Raw genomic sequence first — 15,555 nt, 5'->3', positions numbered from 1 at the left:
AGAGACGGTCTCCTACAACAGGCTGCATCTATTTTTTGAGTGAAACAGTATTTTAACTGTGCGCCTGCTCTGGTGCAAGCTGGATTTAAAAGTGAGAAATGCACCCGGAGCAGTTCTACTCCGTCTTCAAAAGTTTCCACTTTTCAATGCCCCTGACGTTGACAATGAGCATATTATATACGAACCCTAAGTGACCCTCAGCATCCTTCTCTCACAAGGAGTCCTGGTGGCTCTGTCGAGTAGGAGCTGGACTGACTGACTGACTGCGACTGGGATCCTTACATTGGTTTGCTATCGACCAGAACTGGCTGACTGGCTGTGGGTTGCTGCCGTTGTTTTATTTAACATGTGGTATAAATATAATTTTATTGTAATTAAAGTTAATTTCATCTTTATATTGTTATAATTTAAAGGATAAAAGAATTTCTATTCAATGCAAATAAGAAAATACAACCAAAAACACGCAGGATAACAGGAAATAAAGTAATAATACTTGGCAGAGTTCTTGGCTGTCATCATTGACCAAGATGTAAAATTTAAATACTAAACATTTTGAGAGTGAATATTATTTCTTTTAAAGAAAAGATATGAACATACCCCTTTAAAAGGTTAATAAATGTTTACTCAGTAGTCTGAGACATATGAACTAAATATATTTAATGTATGTTTCTATGTAAATATTAATATCAAAATTCTTTTAACACTTCAGAATACATAAGATGTCACAGCTCAATGTTGATATGATCTGTTGAAAATCAATCAATCATTTAATAAAAGTGCAATTATAAAGACTTAACATCACAACATGTTGCTAGGAATCAAGATTACAATGTGTAGATCATTTACAGCACCATCCTTTTTCTTGCACAAGTGTCATATTATACAACAGCTGTAATTACCTACATAAATGGAAGTCACACCACATAATGGCAGTTAACTATAATTAATGAAAATCAAGATACTGCTTAGCTTTAATACCAAACAAAGCAATGATAATTTTGTATTATCTTCACTGCTACTATTATTTAGTGGTTATTTTCAGTGTGTTTGAGACATTAAATGAGTTCACAATTATAAATCACAAATTGGAAACCGTGATCCTCTTTTCCTTTCTCCTATTATTACTCACCCAGGTTAGCACATGGGTACCCTTTTAGCCATTAATTCACCCTCTTGCTCTCCCTTCCTACTCCTGATGAGATCATCAAAGAATGTTTGTTTCTTTCAGTGTGAAAACCTTTTTTTTTCCTTTAAATCATTTTATTGGGGGCTTGTACAACTTTAAAAAAAATCATTTTATTGGGGCTCATACAAATCTTATCACAATCCATACATATATCAATTGTATAAAGCACATTTGTACATTCGTTATCCTCATCATTCTCAAAACATTTGCTCCACTTAAGCCCTTGGCATCAGCTCATTTTTCCCCTCCCTCCCTGCTCCCCCCTCCCTCATGAACCCTTGATAATTTACAATTTTGTCATATCCTACACTGTCCGACATCTTTCTTCACCCACTTTGCTGCTATCCGTCCCCGAGGGAGGAGGTTATATGTAGATCCCTGTAATCGGTTTCCCCTTTCTACCCCATCTTCCCTCCACCCTCCCAGTATCGCCACTCTCACCACTGGTTCTGAAGGGTTCATCTGTCCTGGATTCCCTGTGTCTCCAGTTCCTTTCTGTACCAGGGTACATCCTCTGGTCTAGCCAGATATGTACGGTAGAATTGGGATCATGATAGTGGGGGGGTGGGAGAGGAAGCATTTAGGAACTAGAGTAAAGTTGTGTTTCATTGTTGCTACACTGCACCATGACTAGCTTGTTCTTTTGTTGCTCTGTCTTGTTTTTAATGCATGTTATTATCTCTGCAGGTCTGTCTAAATAAGATAGGCTGAATGAACAATCTGGAGGAGAAAACAATGGGACCAACAATTCTGGGGGGGCATAGGAGAGGGCAAGGTGGTGGGGGGAAAGGAACGGGTGTTTAACAAATCCAGGGACAAGGGAACAGCAAGTGATTCAAATCAGTGGTGAGGAGGGTATAGGAGGCCTGGTAGGGTGTGATCAAGGGTAATGTAACCAAGAGGAATTACTGAAACCCAATGAAGGCTGAGCATGATAGTGGGACAAGAGGAAAGTAAAAGGAAATAGAGGAAAGAGCCAAGAGGCAAAGGGCATTTATAGAGGTCTAAATAAAGGCATGTACATATATAAGTATAGTTATATATGACAGGAAAATAGATCTATGTGCATATATTCATAGGTTTTATATTAAGGTAGCAGATGGACACTGGGCCTCCAATCAAGTGCTCCCTCAATGCAAGAATACTTTGTCCTATTAAACTGGCATTCCACGATGCTCACCTTCTTGATACGATCGCTAAAGACAAAGCGGGTGGATAAGCAAATGTGAAGAAAGCTGATGGAGCCTGGATATTAAAAGATATAATGTCTAGGGTGTTAAAGGCTTGAAGGTAACCAAGCGGCCATCTAGCTCAGAAGCAACAAAGCCCACATGGAAGAAGCGCACCAGCCTATGTGATCATGAGGTGCCGAAGGGATCAGTTATCAGGCATCAAATCCTATCATTGTGTGCTCACCTTCCCAAAACGATCACTAGAGACAAATGGGTGCATAAGAAAATGTGGTGAAGAAAGCTAATGGTGCCCGGCTATCAAAAGATATAGCATCTGGGGTCTTAAAGGCTTGAAGGTAAACAAGCGGTCATGTAGCTCAGAAGTAACAAATCCCACATAGAAGAAGCACACCAGCCTTGTGGTCACGAGGAGTCGAAGGGATGAGGTATCAGGCATCATCATAACAAAAAAACATATCATTGTGAATGAGGGGAAGGGCGGAGTGGAGACCCAAAGCCCATGTGTAGGCCACTGGACATCCCCTTACGGAAGGGTTGCAGGGAGGAGACAAGTGTGAAAACCTTTTATGGACTTTTTATAATAGTGTTCTCACACACCAGTGTATTGTCACTTGTGGTAATACCTTTCCTTTGTCTTACTGATTTTTATATTGAGAGCTCCTTCAGTACTCAGGTCTGAAACAGTTCTGGAGAGTTTTCCTTCACCTCTTTGGCTGCACTAAGGTTCATCTATTGTGTACACTGAGCAGAACAACACCTCAAACTACATGTTGTCTGTCATTCTCTTCAGATGTAATAATATACTTTTAGTATGGTTATTACATTTTATTCATCTTTGTATTGTCAACATGTGTAATATTTGACACATATAGGAAATCAAAATGTCCTATATATGGACAAATCAAAATGCCCTATATATGGACAAATGGAAAGATATATAAGTTACTCACTTCTTCCAATATCTATAGGAGAACAAAATGAAGAGCTGTATTTAATCTCAGTATCTTTAGGTCTAAAGCATTTCTCAATGGGGAATATCATGGTATATCAGTCAGGCCAACTCTTTGTTGAATAAGACTGGTCTACATTGAAGGATAATTAGCATCCATTGCCCCTGCCAGTGGCATCCCACAATCACTAATCAGCAAAACTGCTCCAGACACTCTTAGATACCCCAGCAGAGACCTATTATTTCTAAAAACTTTGAAGAACTCACATGTTAGCTTAAAAGCAATTTATCAGTGTACAGTACTCAATGCAAACAAACCAACAATCAAAAAACTACCTGGGACATGCCTTGTGGAACTGGTACATTTGCAGCTTGAGACATCACTGGCTGTGTCAAGGACTGACCAACAGACTGGGAATTTAGGGACTGGAAACAAAATAAACAACACTAGAATGATGATCGTTCCCACGGAAGTGCAATTTCACCAGAAAACAAAAACACTTCTATTAGTGGATATTCCATTTGCCTCATACTCTTATTCGTGGAGTGCAGGTATGTTCTTCGTTTACTTTTTTATCTTCCAAGGTATTTACCACAGTACCTCATAGGGAGCCTCAATAAAAATGCCTCTACATTAAAACATTTAGTTAGGAATCAAACCCAATATTTTACCTTTAGGGGGGAAAAAAAGTTTAAAGGACTGGTATCTATGTACATAAAAAAGAGAACTCTTAGGTGCTATAATAAATAGCAAGAAATGATTTGATCTTTGTAGAAAAGGATTATGAGTAAATATAAATAGGTTTACTGAGGTGCTTTTTCTCTCCCCGTCAGTAAATCTTTCATTCAGGAAGACATTAACTGCAGCTCTTACTTGACTACTGAATGATGACCTCCTTCGTGCCATCTTGTCACGAGCTGATAAATGCTGCCGGGGAGGAGTGCTCGTATCAGTCTGGATCTTCGTTGGGGTTGCTAAGGTCAACAAAAACAGAACAGTAACAAATACTTTATGAAATACAGTTATGAAAGAGTCATTTCAAAATCAATTTCTGAAAAAGAGAAAAAAAAATCTATTTCTGTGAACAAAAGTTATTTTGCTAGACAATTCATTAATATGAAGTTCTTGATAGTGAGAGGATTATTTCTATACACACACATATAAAACTGTGGTGAGACTTTAAACAAAGCACTCTTCTATTCATTAATTTCTATACCTATAATCATTGCCATTTATTATACTCATCTTTTTTTAAGGAAAAAGAAAATAAATGACAAAGAAAACCTTAAAGCATAAAAACAATTGTACACTTAACAATTATGGAAGTTTTCATAGAGGCAACACCCTAAAATTTTTGAACAGCAGGCTGAATTTAAAGGACATGCATTGGCTTTATCAGTTAAAAAGATGTAAGTAGTTTGGCATTCTTTTTTTGAGGGTTAATTAAAAACAAACGAACAATATTAATTTGTTGTTGTGGATTCTGATACACAGTGACTCTAAATGCCAAAGTGCCCCATAGGGTTTCCTAGGCTGTAATTTTTATGGGAAGGAGCCCTGGCCATGTAGTCAGTATCGGATTGCTAAACCAGAAAGCCAGTGGTTCAAATCCACTTAGGGCTTTATGGGATAAAGAAGGGGTTGTCTGCTCCCATAAACAAAGCCAAGGAAGCCTTACATATGGCCACTATGAATTCACTCAATGGCAATGGGTGTTTACTCTTTGTGGGAACATATTGCCAGGTCTTTCCTGCCATGGCGCTGCTCATGGGTTTGAGCCACATAACTTTGGGTCAGCAGCATATCCCCTGGTAGCACCAGGGTTCCCCCACACCATCCTGAGGCTGGCAGCAGTAGGGTCTGATGAGATTCAACTCCAGTGCCTGATGCTGCTTGGCCACATTGTCTACATTACTGCCTACATATTTTATAGGTCACTTGATTACTTAAAGGAGCTCTGGTGGTGTAGTGAGTTACATGTTATGCTACTAAACACAAGGTCAGTGTTTCAACTCACCAAACACAGGAAAAAAAATATGAAGCTTTCTGCTCCAGGACAGATTTATAGCCTCAGAAATCCAAAGAGCTAGTTCTACCCTGTCCTGTAGGGTCTCTATGAATCAGAATTGATCGGAGGGAAGTGAGATGGGTTTTGACAAAGCTTATTAATTCTTTGCTAAATGTCAATGCTGCGCCTCCTACTTATTTGAGAAGTTAATATATTTTGGAAATGTTAACATTTTTAATTACAAAGCAACATGTGATGAAAATCGCCAATACCAGTGAACACAGATCACACAGACACACTCTCTTTAAAGGAAGGCTGCTTTCAAGGTAAGTACTCACAGGAAGGGTCTGATACTGCTGTATGAGATGATTTTCTTGAACTCCTAGAGGACACTGAAGGGGTTGGGCTGAGATCAAACCTTTCCAAAGCTTCCTTGAGACTGACTGTGTTTATACGATTATCAGACCCAGAGTCTTGACTCTAAGGCGAAAAGAGTAAAGTAAATGTTTTTGGTGGTTCAGTCCAGAGATCACAAATTAGCAATATTAACTTGAGCGGGGGGAGGGGGAGACGGGGGGGGGCTGTTATTCATCATAAGGCAAAGGTACCTGCTAGGTAAAGAAATGAAAAAATGAAAGTTTATTTTTAATAGCTACAAAGTTTTGGCTCTTTCTCTCTGCTCCATTTGAAGACACAACCAACTAAAGATGATATTTTAGTTAAGATGCAAGTGGAAATCTTTGGAACTTCAGTGTTGTCTGCTCCCTATCTTTCCTTTTACTGCAACTCTGAGTGTTCCCCAAAATTTCACTATCCCTATGGATGATTCACAGTCCATGCTGGCAAGAGAGCTAATGATGAATTGCATTAGGTAAATCTGCTGCAGAAGCCTCTTTCAAGTGTTGGAAAGCAAGGATGTTATCTTGAGGGCTAGCGTGTGCCTGAACCAGGCTAAGTTGTTCACATGCTTGATACATATGTAAAGATGGACAATTAATAAGGAAGACTGAAGAAAATTGATACATGTGAACTGTGTTGGTGGACAATATTGTAAGCACCACGGACTGCCAAAAGAACAACTAGTTAAACCACTACTGTCCCCCATGATCATTGCCCCCATCATCACTTTTTTGGTCAGGTTGTAAAATACAATTCTCATCTTCTTGGTATTTTCTTTCCATGGATCTTCTTGCATGCCTGCTCTGAATAAAAGATTACATAACAAGGAACTGTGGGTAACCTCTAGCCATCAGCCCACAAAGAACTGAAGGATGTGAACTGCCAACACCCCTGAAACAGATTGGAAACAGATTCTGCTGTGCTTGGATGCCTGACCCACAAAACAGTTCATCGATATATATCATTTTAGATCACTAAGTTTTGGAGTACTTTGATACCTAACAATAGAAAGCTAATATACTACATTTCTGCTCATAATGAAATGCGATGCCAGTTCACCTTGACTCTTGACTTCCCAGGTGTGTGTCTTCGGAAAAACTGTCTGTGTTTCTCTCTTGAAATCCAAGTATGTGTATACATATGAGTATGCATGTTCACGTGTTTATTGTCCCCTCCTAGAATGACTCTTTCAGTCAGTATATTTTATTCCTTGGCCTTGTTGAAGGGCAAGGGTTAGAGAGTTGTGAGGAAAGTAACAGTGTTCTTTTTGTCCCATGCCCAGAAGACAGTGTCTAAAAGCACAACAAAACCTCCCTTAAATTATGCTTCTTCTAGCTGTGTCCCATTTTCCTTCTTCTCTTCAATAATTTTAAAATGAGATTACTATCTAGCCGGTAAGTATCTTCTGAGGAGTAAAAAATATTTTGTAATTCATAGGCAATTAATACATAGTAGTTTTAAGCAGAGATCACACATGACTCTCACCCAATTATCAATAAATGGTAAGCACTACAAATCTTTTGAGAATCATCTGCTTTTAAAAATTACTTAAAAATAAAAATAAGTAGTAAAATACTTCTTTGCCACAGTGAAGTAGTCAAATATTTGAAGACAGAGAATTTTCCTATAAACTGTCTCTTCTTCCAGAGGGAAGAAATTCAATGATTAAAAAAAAGAAAAACAAAGTAAGAAACCTACTTTGTCAGCAGCTGTCTCAGGAAGAGACTCCTCAATGCCAAGTTCTCGTCGTCTTTCAGCCCTAACTTCTGCATAACTAAAAATAGAAAAAATTAAATTTTAGCATTTAGCATTTAAAATACCGAAAAGTTGCAATCATTCACGGTGTACTTTGCCTCAAGTCTTCATCTCTGATGCTGGGCTATTTTCTGTGCTCTATGAAAACTTATGAAATATCCATACCTTCATTCAATCTGAATTTTTTTAGAGATCTTACCGTTTTAGATGTTACTGCAAGTTAGCTTTTATCTACACAGTACTTACACTAAGAACTAAATAAAAGGAGAATACATACTTATCTACTTTGATCTCTTTTTTATAATGATTAACGTTGATACATAAAGTACTTATTATACTTCTTGCTCTAAGATATAAAATAAGTCACGAATTTTACACTCTATATAATCCCTGTATTATATCTCTACATAATATTTAAGTGAATTTATTATTTGAGCGGGCTTCTAAAAGTTCATGGAAAATGGAATGAAGACATACTGGAATTTATCACAAACTTTTTGATACCCCCTGTAGTTCATTAACTAGTTAAGCATAAAAATTACATTGTCAAAAATCATTGTAAAATGTTATTTTAGCATAATTCAGAAATTCTCTAAAAGATTTAGTACCTTACTACAGTGTGAGTACAAACAATAAACTCTGGCCTTGAGTTCCACTGATGATAAGTGATATAATAATGAGTTTGAAGCCAAATCCACTGTTGCCCTTTGGTCAGGAACCTATAATAACAGGATTTTCCTTTCCCATATTGCATTACTAAGAAGAAAAGAGAGACATTTAAAAAATCCATATTATTAGCTAATGAGAATCTAAAATTTCTAGCCAGAGTATTATTTACATTTAGAGTTATAAATAAAATGATTTTAATGGCTTTTCAAGAGCATACACATTAATTACAAAAACATAAACTTAGAGAAATAGCTTAAAGAGCAAGCAGTTAATAGATCCTCCACCAAAGTGCCCAGCTTATCACCAGCTGTTGCTACATGCCAAGTTGTTGCCATATGCAAGCAGAGAAAGGCCTCTCTTAAACACTAATTTATATATGCTTTCATACACAGTAAAACTCCAAATACTCAAGAACAAATCACTCACTTTGTTGATCTCTTCCTGCCCTAGATATGCTGAGAGTAACTTAGCAATAAGTAATCAAACCAGGATCACAGCCTGCCTTCTCTTTCCTCCCCACCAGGTATTTTGAGACATTTAATTATAAACCTTAACTAACCCAAATCAGAAGACGTAACTTAAGTGTTTAATGTAATTATTAAGCACAGTCGTTGCCAAAAATGCTCAATACTGTAAATTCTGAAGTCTTAGTGGATATTAAACAAAAAGAGAGTTCTCTAGTTAAATTAATTCTGAGAAGCCCTTGCTTAAATGCACCTCTTTAATCTTCTCAAAACCTTGAGTATACTAAGGTATGCCAGCATTCTACAAAATCGAGATTATGAAGTTTCCCAGACTTCAGTGACCACAAAATGCTTTCTTAATGGACTGGCTTTGGTGGAACACAAAGGCTCATCTGGAATCTCTCCCTCTTTGTTTTCAAATGAGAAAACCAACATTAAGTCACTTGTTCAAAATTAGCCTTCTAGCTAATAGGTGTTATCAGGTCTTTTCATTAAGCCATATCATCACTTGGAATGAATAATGGTTTCTTTTGTCCTGAAGTGAGTTTACTCTGAAAACTTCCATATAGATGATGCTACTATAGAACCTGCTTCATTTTCCTATCATATATTTTCCTTATAGGACCAGCAAGACCTAATGAAAGTATCTTAACTGTCTAATTAAGCTTTAGAGGACACCCAAGGGAGCAGAATTTTAGGGGTGAGGGAAACACAGAAGCAAATGAAATGCATCATTAGGAACATACATCTGAGACAGAGACTAAGCAGCAGTGTGGGTGGGCCTGGGGTCTAAGCCTGGCTCTATCATCCTAAAGCTGTTGGCGTGTGGATAAATTCGCCTGTGTCCCCATCTTACTCAGGAAAATAGTAATTGTACCTTCTGGAAATCTGGTGACAAATAAAGGAGCTAATGAGATGGTAATGTTGCTGCTTCTAATATCAACTAACTGTGGTACACACTGAGCACTAGTTTGAGCTTTCTAATCTAAATATATACCTACATTTTCAGCTGACTTACATGCCTAGAAATGAAAATTTATGAAGCAATATTCTAACATTCTCACACAAGATTTTATTTTCAAAGAAATCTACTTCACTTATTGCAGATACAGAGTATATACACTTCAGAACAAAGTCTACGTAAACTTGCTCGATAATTCCTAGTGAGTTGATTATACACATATACATATAAATATTTTTGAAAAATACAACAGTACATTTCAAAACTGCAAAATATTAAAAAATTTTAATTTTCCACTTGCTATTGATAGAACATTAGTAAGAATATAGGACAGACAGGATTTCTGCTTATATGATTTAAAAAGTTATTATAACCAGAAATATTAAAATCAACTTACAGTGCTCATGACATTTTGCCAAATTTTCTAGGTCATCCACATGATAGTAATCATAACCTGATGTTCCCAGAACTTCAAATGGCAAATATCCTATTATGGGTGGTGCCCTAAATTACATATAAAATAAGCAACATTGTAACTTTTCTGCAACAAGATATACTCTAACAGAAATAGTTTTCAAATTGGTCTTTATTTTTTGAAAACTAGGTAACAAATTTGAAAATCCTCATTAGGAAAAAACTGTCCTTGAAACCCATTCTTTTAAAAAATTCTAAGATGACTATTACCCCCCCCCCCAATAATGGAATTTAAAAGGAGTTACCTGTGATCTAGAAAAAGAAATTTCCACTCTAAACTATGTCTAGAAGTAAACTCCTCATTGAGCTCTTCAACGGTGCACATTTCCTACAAACAAATTAATCATTACAATTTAGAAAGACTTTTATGTAAGTTAGAATTGTCCTTAGAAGACTTAATGATTGCTTAGATAACTTTTATACATTTTAATTTTCTAGTATTAAAGATTACGGCAGTTCAATTTAGATTTTGGCTTTTGGAATACTTTCCCTTCCAAAGCCACGTCATTTACTTATATATATCAACAAAACTTGGTTCTGAATTCAGGTATCTTTCCTGAATCATAGAGTTCAACATTTTGTCAACTTGATCCTCCTACCTGGATGTCTCCATTGCATCTTAACTAGATTATGTGCTCAACTGAACTTTCTTATTCCCTACGCCCAGTTATAAAAATTTCCAACTTATTAATGGAGGCATTCCTATCTAGTGACAGAAGTCTAGAAATCTTGTAGTTACAACTCGTTCTCAACTTCAACCAACTAGCAGTCACTACAAAGTTCTTTTATTTTTCACCAACTAAGTATTTAAACATTCTATTCCCTCCTGTAAGGTTTTCAGTGAGTACGTCCTCTGAAGCGAACTGTCGATACTTTCTCTGTTGTCTGTTCTTAGTCTGGAAGCTTTTCTGAAACCTGTTCACTGTGGGTGACCCTGTGGGCATTTGAAACACCAGTGACATAGCTTCCAGCTTCACAGCCACACACAAGCCACCACAGTACAATAAACTGACAGACAAGTGGCAGTTCCAGAAGGCCATCACCCTTGGTAAAGTGGAGGGCAGTGAACAAGCCGGCCTCCACAAGCTGGATGAGCACAGTGGCTGTAACAATGGGTCACGCAAAGGAACGTCTCTGAGGATGGCACAGGGCCAGGGTAGTGTTTTGTTCTGCTGTACAGAGGGTTGCTCTGGGTCAGCACTGACTCACAAAGAAACATAGGGAAGAAGGTCATGTGACAACAGAGGCAGATATTGGAGTGATGCAGGTATGTGCCAACGAAGGCCTGCAATCACCGAAGCCTAGGGATAGGCAAGGAAAGATGTTTTTTCCCTAGAGCCTGGCCAGCACCTTGATTGTGGACTTCTAGCTTCCCGAATTGTAAGAATAAATGCCTGTTGTTTTAAGCCACCTAGTTTGTGGCAATTTGTTAATGACAGTTCAAGAGAACTAATAAAAACATCGGATTTAAAATAAAATTAGAAACACACCTTGATGAACTGAGGTGTAGCTAACCTGACAGTAGCTACAAAACACACTCTGTCTTCATACGAAGGCCGATGTGTACGTTGTATAGTTCCTTCAAAACCATTGTGAGCCGGAGCAGACACTGAAACAATAAAGAACGCTGCTAGTTTTTATAATGCCCCAACTTCTATGTACTTAAGAGTATAAAAGAATATCAACTTAAAATTACGTTATAAGAGCATTCTGAACTTACCACTGTTTAAAGATTTAAAATTTCCTATAAATTTCACATATTCATAAGTTGATGGTTCCTTTGGGTCTATTGTTCCCCGAAGCATATGACAACAGAATTCTAACTGATTTTTTGCTGAAATAAAACAAAAATATATTTCAAAGAAATGTTCTGCGTATCCTTCTGACGCTAACACCTTCGTGTCTACCTGAAGCGGCCTTTCCTACCACGTCTAAATTGGGGCCGCACCAGGGTTCTCTCCTTCCTTGGGTCCTTGCTCCCTACTTTGAAGTTTGCCCAGGTTCCCCATGGCTGAAAAACAGCTGTTCACGCTACTCTTTTCAATGTCACAGAGCTCCTTTGTTTTCATCATCTGCTCCAGTTTCCACACACTCGCCGCCCTTCATTAGGTTTTGTGGCTCTTTACCACTCTACAGAAATTACTCTCCTGGAGATGTCAAACATTTACACCATCAACCTTAAAAGGTCTTTCCTCACTGCCCCCACCTTTTAAAACCTACACTTCTTCATTTCCAAAGCACAAACCTCACTTTCCTAAATCACTGACTCTAACTATCTCTTTTGCGAGTACATCTTCAAACTGAAACTCACAAAGTTTCTTTTAGCCTTGATCTCTTGCTATTCCACGAATATATTAGCCTTTGTAAAATTTTTACTCCTACATCTCTTTTCCCATTTCACATAAGACAAAGTCTCACATCACTGCTTATCTTAGAACATTTATACTTGAGGTTATTCTTAAACTCAAAATATGTGACAATGAATTTAACCTTTCTTCCTAAATTATCCTTTCTCTTTATCCTATTTGTCCTAATCTCCCAAGTTAAAAACCACCATTTAATTTTTTCTGTTCTTTTCTCATCACAAGACCCAAATCTCATCTGTAGCTGTTGTTCTTGTTGTTGAAGTGCCTTCAAGTTGATTCCAACCTGCAGCCACCATACGGTGCAATGGAACCAAATGCTGCCTGCTCCTGTGCCACCCCAGCAGTCACTGCTGAGTTTCACCAAGCTCACTGGCACATCACTGTGCCAATCCATTTTGAAGGTCTTCCTCGTTTTTGGCGAACCTCTTACATTACCAAGAATTATATCCTTCTTCAGAGACTGGTCCCTCCTAATAACATGTCCAAAGTAGGTAAGATGCAATCTTGTCACCTTCCCCTCTAAGGATTCTCTCTTCTACAAATTCTGCTAGAATCTATAATGAGGACCGGGAAAAGCTCTCAAAAGTAACTTTTTCCAACTTAGCATGCACTACTACCAAGTTATACAAGCTGAAATCACTCTGCATCTAGATAACTCAATGCCCACACGCATGCAGCCTTGGCTATTAGTCTTAGAACAATGCATCAGCATCCTTTTGTGTCATTATTACGATACCTGGCTTTATCATCTATCCCAGTAAGTTCAAAATCTAACTACCTTCTCCACACCTTTCTCACCGATGATCCCTGTCTTATTAAGTGCAACTACTTAATACTCAATTATACTCTTTCCTCTCCTTTTTTCCTTCTATTTGCTAGAATTATGTACTTTTACTTTTTGTCTTGAGTCTGGTTCTCTTTAAAAATTTCTACCTGAGTGATTTCCACCCACTCCCAGATCATTGCAGTGGTTCTTCATTGTGTAAAAAATACCTATCAAACTCCATAGGATAAAATATTAGACTTCTCACCTCCTATTTCCTTCTTTAGAGAAAAGCCTTACTTCCTGTATCACCTGACTTTCATTATGGCCAAAACAAACTACTTACAAAAATTGAATTTTCCTCCAATTTCCCTTCTGTATTTTAGTATGTCTACTTCTTTGGCCTGAATTTTTCCTCCCTAGGAGAACTTTTTTTTTTTTTAATGTGTCAGTTGTTTAACTACAGGGTCAGTCAGTCACTTAATCCATACTTTATCAAAAATTACTGTGGCCAGAAGTACCTCTGATCTTGGATGTAGGAGTCTAATGTCCGTCCTTCTGCCTGGGGCTTATATTCAGTTCCGCAGCCAATACTGTCCTTATGAAGGTTTAGGGTCTATAAAACATATTCCTTCTCCTTTGGCAACCTACTGCTACCCCCAAGGATCCTACTCTTTAATTCTTCTCTCATTGTTATAGCTAGCCATTCAGTCCTATGACTTGGCATACTACGTACAGGTTGATTATTGACCTCTATGTCTATTGAATATTGCCCAAATCACTCTCCGGAGCACGAGATGAGAGTGGTTGCCCTGAGTTGATTGCAGCTCGTGTGATCCCATGTGCGCAGAGTAGAGCTGCTCCAGAGGGCTGCAAGGCAGGGACCCGTCAGAGGCACACTGCCAGGTCTACCTTCAGACAGCTTTGATGGGTCTGAATCACCAACCTTTCCATTAGTCCTGCACTTCACCACTTGCACCACTCTGGATGCTTAGAATGGGCTAATCAATCTCAAAAAACCTTTAAACAAATATAACACAGGTTTCAAAAGGATTCCCTGTCTCTAGCATTCCTCAACTCCTCCTGACAGAATATCCTTTCTAAACAAACATGTAGATGATTGCTATTGTGTACTGTCAAGTTGATCCCAACTCAAAGGGACCCTATGCTACAGTGTAGAACATCGCCATAGATTCACATCCTAGGCTGTAAAATCTATGGGAATACATCACTAGAGGTATTTTCTTCCATTTTCCCATGAACCTTGGAAGTCCCCATTCTCTCTCTCTCTCTCTCTCTCTCACACACCCCTACATGTTTGTTTGAGGATCTGTGTGTGTGTGTTTATCACAAAGATTGGGTATCTAGCATGCCATAGAATCTGAGTGTCCTAATAAAAGAAAAAAAATTTAAAAATTATTAACATTGTTATATCAGATATCAAAAAACTTTGAGAAGAGTAATGAAGATAGCTAATGCCTAATTATTCTAACAACCTTCCAAAACACAGAGAATATATATATAGTAATGTAATGAACAAAATGTGGTGCTTTGGTCAAATTAACTTGTCCAATGAATCTTGTAGAAATGTCTGATTCTACTATATTATTTTGTACTTCTTGATGGTAGGATCATTTATTACTATTCTTAGCACTTTTAATACCAGAAAAATAGCCTGGCTCATCAGATATAGCTCAAAAATTACTGTTTGATTAGTAAAGTTTCTGCCATTTAGTAACTAACAAAGAAATTCAAAAGTTATAGTTTTGAGTGCCTAATTGGTTAAGAAAGGGGAGGTTTGAGAATTTAAATTTTTCATTTCAAATAAAATAGGATTTTATTTAAAAATTAATACTACCAGATTAGACCATGCGAGATGGAATTTGAAGAAGTGAACATAGTAGAGGGTTGCTATGAGTCAGAACTGACTTGACGGCAGTGTTCCTTTCTTTTTTAGTGGTGGTCTTGTTTAATATGATGTCGTAAGTCAATTGGGCTAACTTATGTTTGTCATAAAGTTGTAAAAGCACAAGATACATACCGTCCATCAATTATGAAATTTAACTTTCTGCTTAATGGCCACTATTACTTACATTTTAAATATTCAGGAGTTAATGAATCACTTTCCAGCAGATGGGTAGACAGTATTTTATAAACCTCTGAATGTTCCCCCTCTGGGATAAAATTAAATATACTTTGATCCACAAGATCAGACTGAAAAAGAAAATTTTTTAAAAGTAAAATGATTTTAATAATTTAAGAGTACATAGTCACTACTGAAACATTAGAGATGCATATCGATCACTTAATTATCTGAAGAAAAAACAAACTGACAAATTTTAAGTTAAGGACATCTGGAAACACGAG

At 37.4% G+C, this 15,555-nt stretch overlaps 1 protein-coding gene across 10 annotated transcripts in view; it reads right to left on the bottom strand.

The window, feature by feature from the left end:
• The window catches only part of CLOCK (clock circadian regulator), a 103,645-nt gene that overhangs the window by 13,963 nt on the left and 74,127 nt on the right, over window positions 1-15,555 (bottom strand). For all 10 annotated transcript variants that reach the window (XM_075544293.1, XM_075544294.1, XM_075544297.1 and 7 more), the window contains 10 exons: window positions 15,282-15,402; window positions 11,780-11,893; window positions 11,550-11,668; window positions 10,305-10,387; window positions 9,983-10,089; window positions 8,100-8,247; window positions 7,435-7,510; window positions 5,676-5,817; window positions 4,203-4,303; window positions 3,665-3,754 (listed from right to left, as the gene is read on the bottom strand). In XM_075544293.1, coding sequence (XP_075400408.1) covers window positions 3,665-3,754; window positions 4,203-4,303; window positions 5,676-5,817; window positions 7,435-7,510; window positions 8,100-8,247; window positions 9,983-10,089; window positions 10,305-10,387; window positions 11,550-11,668; window positions 11,780-11,893; window positions 15,282-15,402 — 1,101 coding nt within the window. The remainder of the gene's footprint in view (window positions 1-3,664; window positions 3,755-4,202; window positions 4,304-5,675; window positions 5,818-7,434; window positions 7,511-8,099; window positions 8,248-9,982; window positions 10,090-10,304; window positions 10,388-11,549; window positions 11,669-11,779; window positions 11,894-15,281; window positions 15,403-15,555) is intronic.

This window comes from Tenrec ecaudatus, chromosome 3 (genome assembly GCF_050624435.1).
Source record: "Tenrec ecaudatus isolate mTenEca1 chromosome 3, mTenEca1.hap1, whole genome shotgun sequence".
Taxonomy (NCBI): Eukaryota; Metazoa; Chordata; class Mammalia; order Afrosoricida; family Tenrecidae; genus Tenrec; species Tenrec ecaudatus.
This window is presented reverse-complemented; position numbering and strand designations above follow the sequence as displayed.